Source organism: Hyperoodon ampullatus, assembly GCF_949752795.1.
Source record: "Hyperoodon ampullatus genome assembly, chromosome: 6".
NCBI lineage: Eukaryota > Metazoa > Chordata > Mammalia > Artiodactyla > Ziphiidae > Hyperoodon > Hyperoodon ampullatus.
This window is the reverse complement of record NC_136919.1, coordinates 20177235-20197549: the sequence shown is the minus strand read 5'-3', so window position 1 is coordinate 20197549 and position 20315 is coordinate 20177235. Positions and strand designations below refer to the sequence as shown.

The 20315-nt window shown below is 44.1% G+C and overlaps 1 protein-coding gene across 1 annotated transcript in view; it reads left to right on the top strand.

The window, feature by feature from the left end:
* The window catches only part of ZNF618 (zinc finger protein 618), a gene marked incomplete at its 5' end in the record, with an annotated part of 182300 nt that overhangs the window by 139208 nt on the left and 22777 nt on the right, over window positions 1–20315 (top strand). The window contains 2 exon segments of the mRNA XM_079705913.1: window positions 7559–7648; window positions 19368–19607. Coding sequence (XP_079562039.1) covers window positions 7559–7648; window positions 19368–19607 — 330 coding nt within the window.

The window sequence follows — 20315 nt, the reverse complement described above, 5'->3', positions numbered from 1 at the left end:
CTACATGCAGATGCTCTGTCCTCATCCCAGTAAACCCCTGAGAGCAGGAGCCACGCACTTGACCTGCCTATTTGCAACGCACTGGTATTGAGTATTGTGGGAACACAGCAGTGAGCAAGGCAGATGTGGCCCTGCCTTGGGTAGTTCACACAGGGCGGGGGCAGTAGGTCAGTAAGCAGGTAGTTACAACATAGAAGCCCAGGGAGCAGTGGGGCTGGGAGGCAACTGACCAGCCTTGGGAATCCATGAGGCTTCTGCATGGGGATGAGGGTGGGGATGAGCCCCTGTATCCCACATGAAGGCAGGAGAGCTGCACTTGTTCCAGGAACTGAAAGGCAAATCGATTCTGAGTTCAGGTCTTAGAGAGCCTTGAAAACCAGAAGAAGGCAGTTAGATTTCATCCTGAGGGGAATGAGCCAGAGTTTACTCAGTGGAGAAGGGACTTGATTAGATTTGTGTTGTAGGAAGACATTTTGGCTGCTGCAGGGAGTGTGGATTTGGGTCGGGGTGGAGGTTAGTTCTCGCAAGTGAGACTGGTCCAGCCCTTCAGGAATTTGCATGCTTGCTTCTTCCTCTCTATTTTTCCATGCCTCTCTTACTACCCAGCAAGAAGAGACCTTTATTGGCTCTGCCTGTTGCAATAAGGATTAAGGCAGCTTGTGAAAATATACACACAAACATAGATTGAATGGATGAAGAAGTTTAGGGAAGGAGAGTCAAGGGAGCTGGGACAGTGAAGCCAGAGACAAGCCTCAGAGGGCGGGACTTGGTCCCGGCCCTTGGAAGGCATTGGATGGGCCCCTGAGTGTTCTTCCTCCTTCCTCGTAGGAGGTGATTCTCTCCTTTTCTGTACCTCTTAAAGCACTCAGGAAACTGGAGATGTGATAATGTCTGTAAATATGGTGTAAAAATAATGTCTGTATGATAGCACTTGTCATATGCAATGGTAAACATTCAATAAACAGTAACATTAAAATAATCTTGAAGGGGGGACTTCCCTGGTGGTGCAGTGGTTAAGGCTTCGCCTTCCAGTGCAGGGGGTGTGGGTTCGATCCCTGGTCAGGGAACTAAGATCTCACATGCCTCAGGCCCAGAAAACCAAAACATAAAACTGAAGCAATAGTGTAACAAATTCAATAAAGACTTTAAAAATTGTCCACATCAAAAAAAAAATCTTTAAAACAAAAAAATAATCTTGAAGTGAAGAAAATGATGAAATCCTTAACAGTAAAACTGCCAGAAGTTAGACTGTGGGAGAACCTAGATGTGAATCAGACATGTTCCATGATGGACGTTCATAGACCAGTGCAGGACAGGGAGATTGGGATCTGTGAAACTCCCCCCTTCCCGCTTCAGTGCTGTCTGCCAGCAGCCCCAGTGTAGCACCACCCCTTCCATCTGTAGCATCATAATTATCAAAATAGAATACAGACAACATAGGCTATAGAATCAGACAAGCCCAGGTTTGAATGCTGATATCACCAATTTACTAGCTACTTACCCCCACTGAGTGTCCTTTGATTCTTGTATAAATTGGGAATAAGAACATCTATCTGTTCTTCAGGGCTGTTGGAAGATGCCTGTGTCAAGTGTCTAGCCCAGCACCCGGCTCGTATTTAGGGCTTAACAAATGAGTGATGTTGCTGAGAGATAGTCAAGAGCGAGAGCTTTAGAGCCATCCCAAAGATGAACCCTAGCTCTATACTTAATGCCTGTGTGACGTCCTGCAAGTTTTATAATCTCTCTAATCACAGTAATGACAGTAAAACTCACCTCTCAGGTTTGTCATGGAGATTAGATGAGATTATATTTGTAAAGGAATTAGTATAGTCCTTGACATTTACATGGAAAGCATTAAACAAGTGGTACGTATTAATTATCCAGAAAGGTACAGAGCAAGATGAAACTTGTTCTCTATATCAGTAACTACGTCTGACAGCCAGCCAGTGCTAGGACCCAGGAGGAATTATCACAAATTATATGGAGTAGGGAATTGCATTGAGAAAACTGACTGAGTTCGGCTCCCAGCTTGACACCATGGAACTGAGATGTCTATAAGAGTATGAGGCTGTTTCTTGTTACCACTCAGCAGCTGCCTTGTGAGGTCAGAATCCTGCTTCTTGGGCTTCTGCCACTTTTTGTAAGCTGGCCAGTGCCACAGAACCCTGATAGTGATGAGGCACAGAATAAGGGGAGCCAGTAGGGGTACAGTGCACTGTGGAGGGACTAGTCCCCACAAGTAGAGCTCCGTAGGTCAGGGGAAGAGGAGAAACAGTGGCAGCAGGGCATGCTGGGAAGTATGCCTTTCACATCCATGTCAGCTGAGCAAATTGGAGAATTAAGTCCTCAAGGAGGAGGAAGCCAGAGCCAGGACAGAGCAGAGGAATCCTGCTAGAAGGAGGGAGTTGGTCTAAGAGGCCCTGTGTGTCAACTTGCTCTTCGGGTGCAGAGCTGAGAATTACTTCCATGGTAATGGTCTACCATGATAATGGGGGGATGATTGAGGACAATTCGTTCAAGTCTATTGAAACAGTGTAAATCTGGATTTATTTATAGGTTACTTGAGTTTTATACCTGGATAAGGAAGAGTGACTTGAAAGGTAAAAAAAAAAAATAAGAAAATAAAACTTGGGAACTATGAAAATTCCACATGACAAGAAAGGAATTTAAGAGACTTAGAGGAAGAGTATACCTCTGAAAATGATCTACCACAGCGTCTAGAAGGAAATGCTGTTTGGCAACCACAGTCAAGTATGAGAAAATATGACCTGTCTTAGTCCACTCAGGCTGCCATAACAAAGTACCATAGACGGGGTGACTTAAATAACAAATTTATTTTCTCACAGTTCTGGAGGCTGAAGTCAAAATCAGGGTGCCAGTATGATTGAGTTCTGGTCCAGTGACCCTCTTTCTGGCCGTACTCTCACATGGTGAGAAGAAAAAGAGAGCAGACTCTCTGGTGCCTCTTGTTATAAGGGCACTAATCCCATCATGAGGGACCCCACCCCCATCCTCATGACTTCATCTAACCTAATTACGTCCCAAAGGCCCCATCTCCAAATAGCATTGCATTGGGAGACAGGACATCATCATCTGAATTTGGGGGGGAAACAATTCAGTCCATAGCATGACCTCTCTAAAAAAGGAAGCTGTATGGTGAAAAAGCAACAAGATAAGATGAAAAGACAAAGAGGAGTGAGATGAGAAGAATTGGAGAGAAGCAGAAAATACAAGAGCAGATTTAAAACCTACATTGTAGATAGTAAAGAGCAGAGTTGATCTGCAGAAATGGAATTAATAATGTGAAGGACAAACTTGAACAGATGAACTTAATAAGCAGAAAACATGATAAATATGGAGAATGGGGAAACTGTTCCAGATAATTGGTGGGACGGAAGCAATACTCCAAAGATACAATAGAAGAAAAAATTGCTCAGCTAAAGGAAGACCTATATGTCAGATAGAATCAATAAAAAAAGACCCATAACTAAATAGATATTAGTGGCTTTTTAAACTATAAATATAAGGGGGAAAACTATACAGGTACCTGGAAATAAAAAAGCAAGTTACTTACAAATGATTTCAAGGTGGACTTGCATCAGACTTCCCTGCAATACTAAATGCTGAATGATCATGGAATAAGTTCTGAAGGGAAAAAGGTGTAATCTAAGAATTTTATATCTAGACAAATTGTGATTTATGTGTAAAAAAAAAAAGCAAGGGATCAAAAACATGCTATTTCTCCTATATACCCAACTCCAAAAAATTACTTGAAGATGTACTCCAAGGAGCTGAGTGGTTGAACACATTTAAGGGCTCAATTATGAGGCATTAATTCATAGTAAAAGAGGACTTGTGAATATTGAAGCCAGGTAAACTAGAAGTAAGTTTAAGTTTAAAATGTTGCAAATCTGATTATAAAATTGAATGCAAAAAAGAGATCATTCTAAAATATTAAAAATGAATGTTAAAAACCAGGAAGGAAGGAATAGGTGAAGGATACAATAAAGTAGGTTAAACCAGTCCTGCTTATAGTGTGGTCCCCAGACCAGCAGCATAAGCATCTCCTAAAAGCTTATTAAAAATGTAAATTCTCAGGCCCCACACCAGACCTGTGGAATCAGAATCTCCAAGGTGGGGCTCAGGTGTCTGTGTTGTAACAATCTTTCTAGATGATTCTTATTTAGGCTAAAGTTTGAGAGGCACTGAGTTAAATTACCTTTCTCAATGGTAATAGATATGAAAATATCATTTCGTGCTTGACTATAAAAATTAGAGAAATGTATCTTATATACTGTCTAGAACAATGGAAAATATTGGAAAATGCTGGAATATTGGAGAATAATGGAAAGGCAAAGAAGAGAGTTCATACATCAAACAACTGAAAACTAAGGGAATAAACCAGAAAGGGTATAGGATGAAAAGAAAAGAATCATAAGACAAGTAAAACCAAGTCAGTAATAGCAATAAAAGCAAATGGCATAATTTCCTTTATTAGAAGACAAAGATTCTCAGGTTAACTTAAAAGAATCCAATTATGAATGGTTTATTAGAGACATACTTAGTTAATTCCTTGTCTTTTACTCTTCTCTTTCCTAAGGGAGTAGGAGCTCTTTCCTACTCCCTTAACTAAATTGAATTCCCTATTAAGATTTTCATAGCGGGGCTTCCCTGGTGGCGCAGTGGTTGAGAATCTGCCTGCTAATGCAGGGGACACAGGTTCGAGCCCTGGGCTGGGAGGATCCCTCATGCCACGGAGCAACTAGGCCCGTGAGGCACAACTACTGAGCCTGCGCGTCTGGAGCCTGTGCTCCACAACAAGAGAGGCCGCGATAGTGAGAGGCCCACGCACTGCGATGAAGAGTGACCCCTGCTTGCCACAACTAGAGAAAGCCCTCGCACAGAAACGAAGATCCAACACAGCAAAAATAAATAAATAAATAAATAAACTCCTACCCCCAACATTTAAAAAAAATATATATATATTTTCATAGCACCATGTCTCCTTAAGGCTACCCATTGTGGTTGCAGTTTTAGATTTGTTTGTGTGATAATTTGATTTTTCTTTCTCCTTTTCCAGACTGTAAGTTCCTTGAAGGCAGGGACCATTGCTCAACATTTTGTGCCAGCATTTAGCACAGTACCTGTTTGATGAATGCAAGTACAAGAAAATTTAGGGAAATGACTTTAGGCACATGTGAACAAGTAGAAGGATCTAACAAAGTAATTATCAAGAACTAATAATATTAATACTAGAAGAACTAATAAAACAGTGTAATTAAAAGTTAGAGTGGGGCTTCCCTGGTGGCACAGTGGTTGAGAGTCCGCCTGCCGATGCAGGGGACACGGGTTCGTGCCCCCGTCCGGGAAGATCCTGCATGCCACGGAGCGGCTGGGCCCATGAGCCATGGCCGCTGAGCCTGCGCGTCCGGAGCCTGTGCTCCACAACGGGAGAGGCCACAACAGTGAGAGGCCCGCGTACCACACACACACAAAAAAAGTTAGAGTGGTGGTTCTTAACTTTCTAACACTTTAGGATTTTCTTCAGGACCTGTTAAAACACAGCTTGCTGGATCCCATCCTTAGGATTTTTGTTTCAGAATGTCTCAAATAAGTCCTGAGAATTTGCATTTCTAACAGGTTCCCAGGCGATGCTGATTGCCACTAGCCCAGGGACCACGCTTTGAGAACTGCTGTGTTAGAAAATAGTGTAATGTTAACAAAGGATATGGTTCAAAGTGGAGGTTTTGATCTCATGAGCCTGTGTCTGCATCAAACAACATTATATCTAAATATACAAAATAAATTCAGAAGCACAATGAATTGGAAGGATTGATCACAACATTTAGTCTTTGACAGAGCAAGGAGAGAAATAAAGGTTATATAGAGTTTGAATAATACAATTAATACAGTTGATCTAACAACTTCAGAACCTAGAAAGAGCAATAATATATCTTTACCAGTGGTCCTGAATCGGTTAACAAAAATTATTTAGCTACCAAAATTTTTAAAGCTTCTATATTGGGAGAAAAGAGCATAAACAGACTAAGAAACCAATTGAGAAAAGATACTTGTAACATGTCGAATGAAATGTTGATGCCCTTAATCTATAGAGTTCTTAGCGATTTTAAAAAGGTAAACATGCCTATAGAAACATTGACTGTAAGCACAAATAGGAAAGTCACAAAAGAAAAACTAGTTCATTCATCCTCAAAAATAGCTTCCTTAGAACTCAAAGAAATGGAAAATAAAACCAGCAGTGCAATGTATTTCTCCCTATCAGGCACAGTAAGAAGATGATAGTACTTAATGCTGGCTACAGTATATGGAAACAGTCATTTTGAGATCTTTCTGATGGGGGCGAAAATTGGCCCAACCTTTCAGTAAGTAGTTGGTGCTGTGCTGATCAAAAGCCTTAAAAATGCAGACCCTTAATTTATCCTGAGGAAATATGTGCAAAGATTATGAACAATAATCTTTATTTTGCAGTGGTGTGCAAAAATAATGAGCAGATGTGCAAAAATTTCTACAAGGATATGGATCACAGCTTTTTTTATAAGGGAAAAATTTTGAAACAATCTCAATGTCCTCTGGTTTAGGAGACTGGCTCAGCAAATTCCAAAGTCCAGTGGGAACCAGGAAGCCAATAAATGCAGTAGAGATCGATGTTTATTGATTTGAGCAAGATGTCTACAAAATATTGTTGATTGAATGCACCAGGTTACAAAGAGCATATAGATCAGGGCCGGCTAATTCAAGGCCCATAGAAGCTAGACGGCTGAAGTCAGTGAGAGATGAGATGGGAGTGCAGGGTGGGGTCTGGGGCAAGTGGCCAGGTGAATGCTCCACCCCATGGGGTAGCTGCTACTCTTTTTTGGGGATTATAGATGATTGAAATTTCTCTTATATTTAAAATTTTGTATTTGTATTTATCAGTATTTTATAATTTTCCCCCAGTGAACAATATTACATCAGAAATTTTTAAGAAGAAAGAAGTTAGGCAGTGCCAAAAGAGAGGTAAAGATGAAGTCCGGTGGGACCCAAGAGGAAGACGTGACCCCTTCTGCCAGGGGGTGGGGGGTGTTTGGGGGCAGGGAAGGCCCTGGAGACAAGGTGACCCACATGTGGCCATTGCAGAGGGCAAGGCTTGAAAAGGGGCTGATAAAGAGGTTGGCACTGGAGGTCAACTCAGGACACCACACATTTCCTGAGCACCGGGGCCTGGGGGTGGAGCGATGGAGGAGGACAGCGTGTGCCAGGTACTGTTCTAAGCATGTGACATACAAATTTAATCCTCACAGCAATCCTATAAGGTGGTCCTATCATTGCCCCATTTTACAGATAGGAAAACTGAGGCACGGAGAGGTTATTAGATTTGCCTAAAGTCACACAGCTTGAAATAGAGGAGCTGGGATTTGAACCCTGGCGGTCTGACTCAAGGGAGCTCCTGATTCTAGTTGGTGGTCCCCGAATGAGGAGGGGTTTGTGGGGAGGGAGCAAGCTGTTACTTCTGGATGGGAACAGGCACCCATTCCCACACTCTTCTCTCCTTGGACAGAAACCGGCAATTATACCTGTGAATTCTGCGGAAAGCAGTACAAGTACTACACGCCCTACCAGGAGCACGTGGCCTTACACGCCCCCATCAGTGAGTACCTTCGCTGGTTGGGGGAAGGGTGGGCCAGCCATAGACTGAGGCTCTGGAGTTTTGCCAGGGGAGGGTGAAAGCAAAGGTGAACTTGTTCTGGGTCAGCCTCTAGGTGTCCAGGTCTGACCTGGGGCCACCTGACTGCAGGAGCTGGGAAAAACCCCACCCTTAAGCCAGGAAAGCCTGAGTCCTCCCCCGATGGTCTCAGAGACCTGGGCCTATGTGGATTTTGGGTTAGGAAGCGTGGGCATCATTCACCCATGTCCTTCAGCAGCCTTGTCCTCACCTCTTCCAAGCACCTCCAAATCATGTGGTCCCTGAGTCCCCACCCCCAAAGGCAGTACCGTGTAATGCAGCTTCAGTCTGAACCAGTGCAGGGCCTAACCCAGGCTAGAGGATGGTCAGTTAGACAAGACAGCTTTGCGCTTGGAGGTAGAAAGGGCAAGAAGTCAGAAGGAGTGCCAAGCCAGCCTCAGAAGCCCCGGGTATTAGTCCCAGTGGAGTCACAGGCATGTGTGTGGCCTTGGGCAGGCCCCCAATCTCTCCCTCCTCCCCTGGCCTGGGAGGGAAAGGGTTCTAAGGATCCTTCCCACAGGGACATCCTGGCCTTCCATTCTCCCGATGCAGCTGATTTCCCAGCTTCCCGTTTGGATGTCAGAGGGGGCTGTATCCTTAGATCCCCAAGTGTATGAGCTAAGAGGGCCCTCAGTCCTCAGCCAGAGTTCTGACAGGGCGGGGCTTAACCACATTGCAGGGCAGTAGGGCAGGATGTTTAAGAGGTATTTGGGAGTATCCTTGCTTTTGTTTGTCACAAAAGAGCTATGGGGATCCCACTCCACAGTCTGTGGATGGGAAGGTTTAGGTTCAGGGAGGGGAAGGGGTTATGCAAGGTCATCAGGGTGCAAGGTGCCTAGAGTACGGGAGGCCCAACCCTCCTGGAGCACTGGCAGTAGCAGCATAGGCACGTGGGCCCCTGAGGGCTTTCAGGTGGGCAGGGAGGGCTGTCCAGATCTCAGGCGGTGGAGGAGGTAGCTTCCCCAGGAAGTCCTGCCTGCTGCGCAGAGCGGCAGGACTGAGGGGTCTCCCTGTGGGCGGGAGCACCCATCCTTAAGTGGAATACTGGGCTAAGGTTCTCATCCTGCTCGGCCCCTGACTGCTGGGTAACCTTGGACCTGTCACTTCCCTTCTCTGGGCTCAGGTTTCCCACCTGTGGGAGCTCTCGAGGTCTTTTCAGCCCAGGGGTCTGGATTCCAGTCATCTCCAGTATAAGGAGACCCTCAGGCAGGCATCTGCAGTGGCACAACTATAGGAGCCTATCCTGCCACCCGTGCTAAGCATGTATGGCTTATTTATTGCCCACCACATGGCCAGGTCCTATGTGGGGGAGAGAGGCCACAGCTTACACTGGGTGGGCACTAACCCATCCATTTGACCCACTCATGGTGCTGGTGCTGAAGCATCAGGGCTGTGGCTTGAGCTCCATGGCTCAGACCCCCCTGGGGATCCCTCTTTCCATGGGCAGGGACAGGGGCCATTGTGTGTGGGTACCTGCTTACCTGTGCTCTCCAGGGAAACAGCAACTGCCCTGCTGCCTGGTGCCCAGAGGGGATGCTACACAGAATGCACTTACAGTTAGGTGTTAGTTACAAAGCCAGCCTGCAACTTGGGTTTCAGCCTTTGGAGAAAACCTTCAGTGCTGTTTCTGCTCTTTCCCCAAATGGCTCTTGCTGGAACAAGTTGAATAAGGTCATGGAGTTAATAAGAGGAGGAGCTTGGCTTGAACCCTGACAGGCAACCTCCAGGCCCATACTCTTAACCAGGAAGTTCTTCTGGTTGGTACAGCAGGAAGGGGTGCTTCATTTGCACCCTGATTACTTCCCTAACATCCAGGTACTTCTCTCCTGAAAGGCTGTCTGCTCTTTCTCTGTTCCTCATTTTCTTGTTCTCTCTATTGTGAACTCTCTTTGTCTTTCTGCATCTGTTTGTTGAGTGCATCTCTTCTTTATTACTGAAGTCTAGGGACTCTATGATCATCTGTGTTTAAAATTACAGAGTGAGAGATTTAGGCTAGATGCAACAGAGGATTGATTCTCCAAAGCTGACCAAGAAATAGCCCCTCCAGTGGCCTTTGGATCTAGATATTTGTATGTCCATGGGTTCTGTGTGGAATTGGGGGCTGGACTTGATGGCTTCATCAAGTGGTACTCAGGGTCAGGCCTTGAGAGACCCTGGGTCTCCTGAGAGCATCCAGAGAGACGTAGGCTGACTGGAAGGAGGTCTAACTAAATGGAGTCATATAATATGTACTCTTTTGGGTCTGACTGCTTTCACTTAGCAAAATGTTTTTAAGATTCATACATGTTGTATATATCAGTTCATTCTTTTTTTTTTTACTGCTGAGCAATATTCTGTTGTGTGCAAGTACCACAGTTTGTTGAGCCATTTGCTTGTTCATTTGAATTGTTTCCAGTTTTAGGCTATTATGAATAAAGCTGCTATGAAAATGCTTGTATAAGGCTTTCTGTGCTCATTTTTCTTGGATAAATTCCAGGGAGTAGAATTGATAGGTCATAAGGGAGAGTATGTTTACCTTTTTAAGAACTGACAAACCATTTCCCAAGATGACTGTAGCACCTTTCACTCCCACCAGCCACAGATGGGAGTTGCACTTGCTCCAAATTCTTGCCAACAATTTGGCGGCAGGAAGCTATTCTGGTGAGTGTGTAGTGGTATTTCATTGTGGTGTTAATTTGTATTTTCCTGATGACTAATGATGTTGAGCACTTTTTCATTTGCTTATTAGCCATTTGTATATTTTACTTTGGAAACTGATTAAGTCTTTTGCCCATTTTTTTTTGGTTGGGTTGTCTTTTTATTGTTAAATTGGAGGAGTTCTTTATATATTCTAGATCCAGGGTCTTTATCAAATATATATATTGTGAACATTTTCTCTCAGTCTTTGGTGTGACTGTTGATTTTCATATAGTATCTTTTGATGAGCAGTTTTTCATTTTAATGAAGTCTAATTTATCAATTTTTTTATGTTAGTGTTTTCTCAGTTCTACTCAGGATATCCTTGCCTACCTCAAGGTGGTGAAGATATTCTCCTTTATTATCTTTTAGAATCTTTATACTTTCAGCTTTTACATTTAAGTCTCTGATCCATTTTAAGTTAATTTTTGTGAATGATGAGAGGTATGATTTGAGATTAACTTTATTCCATATGACTGTCTGGTTGTTCCAACACCATTTGTTGAAAAGATTGTCCTTTTTCCAGTACATTGCATTGAGACCTTTGTTGAAAATCAGTTGAATGCATATAAGTAAGTGTGAGTTTATTTCTGTTCCACTGATCTATTTGCCTGTGTTGGTGCCAACATGGTCTTATTTACTGTAAGTCTTAAATCAGGTACTCTCAGTTTTTCAACCTTGTGTATTTTTAAGAATATTTTTCTTAAAACAAGGAACTTTGCCTTGCAATATAAATGTTAGTCTTATTGCCAATTGCTACAAAAAAATCCAACTGGGATTTTGTTTAGGATTACACTGAATCTATAGACCAATCTGGGGAGAATAGACATCATAATAATAGTCGATCTTCCACTTCATGAACATAGTATATCTCTCCATTGGTTTAGGTCTATTTAAATTTGTCTCAGCAATAGTTCGTATTTTCAGAGCAGAGGTCTTTTACATATTTCATTAAATTATATCTAAGTATTTTATGGGTTTTTTTGATGCTACTGTGATTTTTTTATTTTCCAGTTTTTGTTGCTATGATTTTTATATATATTGAGTTTGTATCCTAAAACTTTGTTAAATTCACTTATTAGTTCTATTAGCTTTTTTCTAAATTTATCAGAATTTTTCTTGTACATATTGATGTCATCTGCTAATAAAGACAGCCTTACTTCTTTTTTTCTAATCTGTATTCCTTTTATATTCTCTTTCTTCCCCATTATGCTGATTAGGACCCTCCAGTTCAATGCTGAATAAATGAAATGTGTGGATATCTCTGCCTAGTTCCCAATCATAGGGTTCAGTTTTTCATCGTTAAGTATGATCATTTTCATCATTAAATATTATGTTAGCTAAAATAGGTTTTCATAGATGCCCCTTTGTCAGTTGAGGAAGTTACCTTCTATTTCTAATTTACTGAAAGTTTTTATCATAAATTGGTGTTAGGTGTTTTTTCTACATCTGTTGAGATGATCCTATTATTCTTGTCTTTTATTCTGATAATGTGGTAAATTACATGGATTGATTTTTTTTTTTTTAAATAAGTCACCATGTCTGTTCTCTATTAAAATACATTGACTATCAGAAAACCATGAAATGAACTAAAGGACATTACAGTGTTGGGATGTTTCTTCTTTTCCAGAAGAATGACTTCTTTTTTTGAGCTTCTTTTTCTTGGAAAGGCATCTAAATTGCTTTTGAGAGGGCAGTTTGTAGAGTTAATTAGCTTTCAAGCATGTGTTTTCTGATTACTTCTATCTAAAATTTCCTAGAATTTTACCTTTTTACCTTTTAATATCACTCCCCAAACTGACCCTTCAGTGGCAGGGAACTACAGTCCTAGGATTAGGATAGTGCCCCAAATTCAATCAGTGGTTTGTTAACCATGCTCATAATCAAGAAAATAAATATTTCTGGTGTTTTTTTTTTAAAAAAAAACACCTTTATTGAAGTATATTGTCACTCAATAAAGTACCTTATTTAAAGTAAACCATTTGATTTTTTTTTGTTTTTTTGTTTGTTTGTTTTGCGGTACGCGGGCCTCTCACTGTTGTGGCCTCTCCCGTTGTGGAGCACAGGCTCCGGACGCGCAGGCTCAGCGACCATGGCTCACGGGCCCAGCCGCTCCGCGGCATGTGGGATCTTCCCAGACCGGGGCACGAACCCGTGTCCCCTGCATCGGCAGGCGGACTCTCAACAACTGTGCCACCAGGGAAGCCCTGATGTTTTGACCTATGTATGCACCCATGAAACCCTCACCACAATCAAGATAATGAACATATCCATCACCCCCAAAAGTTTCCTTGTGCCCTTCTGTAATCCCTCACTCACCACTTCCCTACCCCCAGGCAAGCACTGATCTTCCTATTACTATAGATTGTTTGTATTTTCTAGAATCTTGCAAATATGGAATCTTATAGTATCTACTCTTTTTGTGTGTGGTGGGGTCTGGCTTCTTTCATTTAGCATAATTGTTTAAAGATTCATCCATGTTTATATGTATCAGTAGTTAATTCCTTTTCATTGATGAATAGTAGTGTTCCACTGTCTAGATGCAGATACCACAGTTTCCTTCATCCGTTTATGTATGGTTAGATATTTAGGTTGTTTCCACTTTGGAGCTAATATAAATAAAGCTGCTGTGAACATTTGTGAACACGTCTTCCTATGGACAAATGCCTTCATTTCTCTTAGGTAAATACCTAGTCTGGATCATATGATAAGTTTAACTTTTAAGAAACAGTCAGACTCTTATGCCATTTTACATTTCAACCAGCAGTGTATTTTACTTTTCTTGTAATGTCCTTGTCTAAGTTGGGTATCAGAGTAATGCTGGCCTCATAAAGTGAGTTGGGAAGAGTGTTCCCTGAGTATAGTGTCAATTAGGTTATGTTGGTTAATAATGTTCAAATCTCTATACTTTTACAGGCTTTTTAAAAAATCTATTTCTTCTATTAAGTAGAGGGAGAAGCATTAAAATCTGCAACGATAATTGTGGATATGCTGTTTCTCTCCTTAGTTCTGTCAATTTTTGATTCATGTATTTTGAAACTGTTTTTAGGTGCATACACTGAGGATCATTATGTCTTGATGAATTGACCCTTTTTAAAATTGTGCAGTGCCCCTTTAAATCTCTGATAATACCTGTTGTCCTGAAATCTACTTTATTTGATATTAATATAGCCACTTCAGGTTTCTTAGGATTAGTATTTGTATGATAAATCTCTTTTCATCCTTTTAATCTATGTCTTTATATATGAAGTGTGTACATATAGTTGGTTCTTGGTCCTTTATCCAGTTGGGCAATGCCTGCTCTTTAATTGAGGTGCTTAATCCATTTACATTTAATATAATTTATTGATATGGTTGATTTTAAATTTACCATCTTATTATAATTTTTCCTGTTCATCCCATCTGTTCTTATTCCTCATTTTTTCTACTTTTCTTGCCTTCTTTAATATTAATCAAGAATTTTTTTGTTTCTTCTGTTAGCTTTCTAGCTATACCTCTTTTTCTTTAGTGATTACTCTGTGGTTTATAACATTCATCTTTAATGTATTACAGTTTACCATGAATTTATAACACATCACACACAATCTGAGAATCTTATAACAACTTACTTCTGTTTACTGCCCTCCTGTCCTTTGTGCTATTCTTACAATACATATACATCTACATAAGTTATAAACCCAATAATTTTTCTTTTTGCTTTATATAGTTATTTGTTAAAGAAATAAGAAAATGCCTTTTATATTTACCCACATATTAAAATTTTCATACTTTTCTTTCTTTTTTATAAATCTGAATTCTGTGTTATGATTTTCCTTTATTCCCTTAAGAGCTTCCTTTAACATTTCTTATACTGTAGGTCTGTTGATGAAAGATTCTCTTAATTGAAAGTGTTTTTATTTCACCTTTTCTTTGGAAGGATATTTTCTTTGGATATGAAATTCTAGGTTGAGATATTTTTCTTTCAGCCTTTTAAAAATGTCATTCCTTTATCTTCTGGCTTATGTTGTTTCTGATGAGAATTCAGAGATCATTCTGATTGTTATTCTGTATTTAATGGGTCTCTTTTCTCTGAATGCCTTTAAATATTTCTCTATATTACTAATTTTCAGCAATTTGATTATGATGTATAGTTTTCCTTGTGTTTATCTTGTTTGGGGTTCACTGAGCTTCTTAGATCAGTGGGTTTATATTTTTCATCAGATTTGGAAAATTTTCAGCCAGTATTTCTGCAAATATTTTTCTTCCCCAATCTCTTCCTTCTCCTATTGAGACTTTAATTACATATATATTAGATTGTTTTATGATGTTTATAGATCAGCTGAAGCTCTGTTCAGTTTTTCATCCTTGTTTTCCCTCTGTGTTTCAATTTGGATAATTTCTATGTCCTGTATACAGGTTTACTGATCTTTTCTTCTACAGTCTTACTTGTTTCATTAGAAATATCCATCAAATGAATTTTACATTTCAGCTATCATATTTTTCATCTCTGTAATTTCCACTTGGTTCCTTTTTACATTGTTTCTTTCATTATATTCATATTATCCTTTAAATGTTTGAGCATATTTATAATAGCTGTGTTAAGGTCCTTGTCTGCTAATGCCATCATCCCTGTCATTTCTTTATGTTCCTATTGATTTTTTTCCTCTTGATTATTACTCACATTTTCCTGCTTCACCTAACAAATAAATTTTTATTCTGTGCTGAACATTGTGGATGCATGCTATGTTGTTGAGTGTGTGGATTTTGTTGTCTTCTTCTAAAAAGTGTTGAATTTTGTTCTGGCAGGCAGTTAATCTACTTACAGATCAACTCGATACTTCAAAGCCTTGTTTTAAAGCTGTGTTAGGGCAGTTCCAGAGCAGTCCTTATTCTAGGGTTAGAGTAATCCTTCTGAGGCATGGCTTTTCTGGGTCTCAACTGAATGCTGGAGGTATACAGCAAGATCTCTCTGGCAGGTGGAACGCAGACATCTCCTTGCCTTTTGCCACCTCTGAATCTTCAATCAGCTCCCCGCCCCCCCACCACCCCAGCCAGCTATTGGTTGCCAGTCTTTGTAGAGGCTCCCTCTGCACAAATACAGTTTGGTGTTCAGCCAAAGACTTCAAGGGGCCTCTCTGCCCATTTCTGGAGTTGTTTTTTTGCACAATTTCCTCCTCTTTGTTATTCTTCCCTGTAAATTCCAGCAGCCTCAGAAGCCCTGAACTCTGATCACTGTCTCTCAGATCAGTGAGATTGCAGTGCATCCTTCAAGCTCCACCTCTGTGCTGTGGTCCAGAGGGTCTATCCTAGCAGAGAGCTAGGGTGATCCTGGGGCTCACAGCAGGTCTTCTTTCATGAATCACAGTCTTGCACCATCTACATTCAGAGCCTGAAAATTCTTGTTCCATGCATTTTGTCCAGCTTTACCCTTGAATCTGGAGGAGGGCTAGTCCTGAACCAGGTATACATACCATCATGGCCAGAAGTGTAAGGTCTCCAGTTCTCTTTCTAAGACTGAAATCTGTGAGCAGCGGTTCCCAAATTAGATTCCTCTTGCATCACATCTCCCTTGCATTCCCTCCTCTAGCCTTTGAGCACCCTATTCCCTTTTGCCTCCAATGCGTTTCTTCTCCCCTCTACCGCGTTAAAGGTTTCAGGGAAATCCTCTGGTCTTTCCTGCCTCTCAGCTGCGTGGTTACCTTTCTTGAATCCTTATAGTCTCTGAATTTCTGTTCCAGTTAAAGTTTCAGCTTTACAGAAAGAAGAGACCACATGCTGTTTTATTTTTAATATCTCTTATGCGTAAATATCTCATACCTTTCTTACTAGGCCAGTCTGCCAGTCTGAAATGCTTTCTTCCTTTCTCAGTGAGAACCCAGGTAGGAATATCAGCCTGATAACATTCCATGTGAGAAGGTCAACAGATGGAGCAAAAGGTTGAGTGAAATGAGTTAGGAGCCTGGGAAGTTTATCTTGGCTCGGCACTGATCTCCTCTGTGACCCTGGCATGGTGCCCGTACCTCTCTGAGCCTCTTTGTCCCTAGCTGCCTTATACCCTTGGTACCAGTGGGAGGATAACATGTGAGAAGCTTCTTGCGCCCTCTCTTGGGCATCCCATCTTTAATGTGCTCTGTTTACGTGGTTCTGAGCCATTCATGCTTTGATTCCTGGTTCCATAATATCTGTTGAGCACTTCCTGTGTGTTGGGGAATGTGCCAGGCACTGAGTGCATGGTTGGACCAAAGTGGCAGAGTCCCTACCCCCACGGAACATACAGGGTAACGGGGAAAGAGACACTGATCAAAGATCACACCATGGGTCATCACTGGTGGCAGTCAGATCTTGGAAGGGAAGAAGGGAGACGACTGAAAGATAAATGACCAGGTGGGGTATCAGGGAGGGCTTCCAGAGGAAGTGATGTTTAGGTGGCGGTATGTAGGACCAGCAGGAGTAATCCAGGCAGAAACTGGAGGGGAGAACATGCCAGGCAGAGGGAATACCATGAGCAAAGGCCATGAAACTGGGAAGAGAGAGGGGTAGACTGAGAGGGCAAGAAGTGGGCAGGTCCCAGGCAAGGGTCCAGGGCAAGCAGGGGATGCCCGAGGGTTTATTGCATCATGTGCTTTGGGGTGTCCTGAGCTCCCTGCCACAGGGAAGGAGGGGCTGTCCCACACGGAATGCCAGGATTTTGACAGCAGGGTCACAGACCGTGAAAAGATCTGATCCAGAGGGTCTCCTAGAAACCATTCTGCAGGTGGAGACGAGGCCAAGAGGGGAAGCACCATGCTCTGTTTATTGCTCAGAAGTTCTCTGTCCCTTGTGCCCAGGTGCCCGGGGGTGTGTTGGCACCTAAGGGGACCCCATGGCCTGTGCAAAGACCTCCATGAGAAGCTGGCAGGCTTGAGCCCCCATCCCATCCTGGCACTAACTTTTTGTGTGGCTGTAAGCTTATTAACCATTCTGGGCCTTGGTTTCCTTATTCCTAAAAAATACCATTAATAACTGTTTACATTTGAAGAGTAGTTTACCATTCAAGGTGCTTCCGTGACCTGTATGGATTCTCACAAAATCCCTGTGAGGTTGGTAGTGCAGAGATGGGTGTCCTGCTTCCATCAGTGGAGGTGAGGTGGGAAAACTGAGGCCAAGAGGGGAAGTAAAGAGTCCATGACCGCAGAAGCCAGAGGTGACAGACTTGGGATTCAGAGGTGGGTGGGGCAGACCCACCGCACACTCAGTGCTGGTTCCGTTAAACAGTGAACCATAAGCTGTGGTCCCCAAACTGTGCTTCAGGGAGACAGGGGAGAAATCAGAGATGGGACGCTGGACACCTCCCTCAGAGTTTGATGTGTAGGTTTATCCTGGGGCTAAGAAATAAAAAATTGAGAACTGTGAGATGAGCCACGCTTCCCGTTGAACTCAGGACCTTCAAGGTCTCTCACTCTGAAAGGGAGGGAGGGAGAAAGGAGGATCATATGTAAGTATCCTTCCCCACCCACCTGTCTCCAGTTCCTGATTGAGAAAGTGAGAATCTGGAGAGTGGGTGGCGGGGAAGAGGAGTAGCGAGGGACACCTGTGTTCTCCGCAGACTGAGCCTGGGGGATTCCTCCTGGGGCTTGGGTAGGGCAGGTGAGGGCTTGCTTACGGGCCATGACCAAAGGACTCCCCATCCCCAGCTCCTGGCATCTGGCCGCTACTGAGGTGGAAAGGCAGTGACCTCCCCAGAGGGACAAGGCGGGGCCAGCCTGAGTCCTCGGAGCTCACCTCAGGGCCTCGGGTCCTGTGTGACCTTGAACAAGGCCCTGACTCCTGCGTCTCTGGGCCTGGGCTTCCTCACCGGCCAGGAGTGGGCAGAGGTGGAGGGTCAGGGGGCGCCCGTTTATTTTGGCTATGAGAGCCGTGGGACCAGCATCTGGTGCCCAGGATGGACACTGGCCTGGGAGCAGGGCTGTAAGAAGGTCTCTCCTCTGCCCCCAAGGCAGGCAGCAGGGCAGGGTCCTTCCCAGGCTCCGGCCAGGCTCTGCGGCAAGGCGGTGCCCTCGAGATGTTCCCGGTGCCGGTGGGTTCCGTGAGCCCCCGGTCAGCCCCGGAGGGGTCCATTCTCTTGCCGTCTGGTCCACTCTTGCCCTCCGGGGAGAGTTGCAGTTGAGTGAAACCACTGCCTGCCCTTTCGGTTGGAAGGTGGCGCTGTGGCCACATTCGGGGGTTGCCACCCCGGTAACTACGTCTCCGGGCAGCGTGCAGCATGCACGCAGCATGCCACCTGAGACCAGCCGAGCTGGAGACCCGCCGAGGGTCAGGGCCCCCCACCCCTGTTCTCAGTAACTCCAGTTTCTGTAGAGAAGGCAGGCAGGGGAGGCAGGAGGTGTGGGAAATGGTGACACAAGCTGCCCCTAACCCCACCAGGGAGCTGCTGCACTGATTTCCATTAAAGCGTCAGGCGTTGGGTCGAGCACTGTCCCCTGAGATTGTCAATCCCAGGCAGTGCCCAGGAGCGCCACGAGCCCCTTCCCCTAAAACCGTGGGGCGACCTTGGGCCCTCTGCTCTTCCACTGTCCCCTCAGTCAGCCCTGCACGTCTCTGCTTCTCTGTCGTCTATCATTACTGCTGAGCCAGCCTGCCTTGGAAGGAAAAGAGGCTCAGGAGTCAACATTTTAGAAAATGCATTTGAGCCTGGGTTGACTAATTCAAGTGCCCCAAGCAGGGGTCACAGGCCGAGTCCTTAGACACGCAGCGCCTGGGTTGGTGAAGGGTTATGGGTGACCCAGCCAGTGGGCTGGTCAGTGGCCTCCAAGTCCTGCGGAGTGTGAGCTGGCGATCAGGCTTCCCTCGAGGAGAAGCTGGAGAAGGTTCTAGACTCCCAGACTTTCTCAGGCTCCAGGTGGGAGCCAGAGCCCTTGCTCTCTGTGGACCAAGAAGTTTTGGCCCTCGAGCGTAGGGGTACTTGGTCGGCTCCAAGCGCCCTCGGCAACTGAGAGCGTGACCCTCTCAGGTACTGCCCCCGGGTGGGAGCCACCGGACGATCCAGACACGGGCTCTGAGTGTTCGCATCCAGAGGTCTCCCCGTCTCCACGCTTCGTGGCAGCGAAGACCCAGACGAACCAGTCGGGGAAAAAGGCTCCGGCCTCCGTGGTCCGATGCGCTACCCTCTTACACCGCACCCCTCCAGCCACCCAAACCCCGACGTTCCGCACTCCAAATTCAGGATCTCCGGCAAGCAAGGCAACTGCAGGTACCAATGGCCTATGTTACCCTCACACTTCCTCCACTCCCCGCCCTTCTCCCCACCTGCCACAGCTGTGCACGGGGTCACTGTTCCCTTGCAAGAGTGAGGGTGGTGGTCCCTAGCTCTCTGGGACGCATCTGGGTCCCGGCTCTGCCTCAGGCTGGCTCTGTGACCACGGCAAGCCACCTAGCCTCTCTGAGTCTAGGTTTTCTTACCCTAAATCAGAGGGTTGTACAAGATGGTTTGCAAACGAATTTTTTTAAGTAGGAGAATATTTTTCTCCCCAAGTCATGGCCTAAGGGGTTTTAAATTCTTTTAAATTAATTGCCAACATTTGAGCATTAGGAGATTTTTATATGAAACTTTTGATTTCTGGCTTACGTTGAAAAATCAGATCTGGCAGTCCTGGGCCCACTTTCCTCAGGGCAGCAATTGCCTTGGGGCCGAGCCACAGCTGCCTCCTTCAGTAGAGCGTGTGCTCTCCGGTTTTCCGCAGTCCCCACCGCTCCCTCCTGCCTCCCCAATGCAGTGGCCACGTGGCAGGTGCCATGTCTCATTGTGATCACACTGTTGTCTGTCTCACATCCAGCCCAGTTCATCCATTTACGTCACCTGCCTGGCCCCTCTTGGCATGAGTTTGCATCCCCCATTTTTCAGAATCCCAGTCTAAAAACTCATTTCTACGAAGAGCTGCTCTCCATGAAGAAGTGTTTG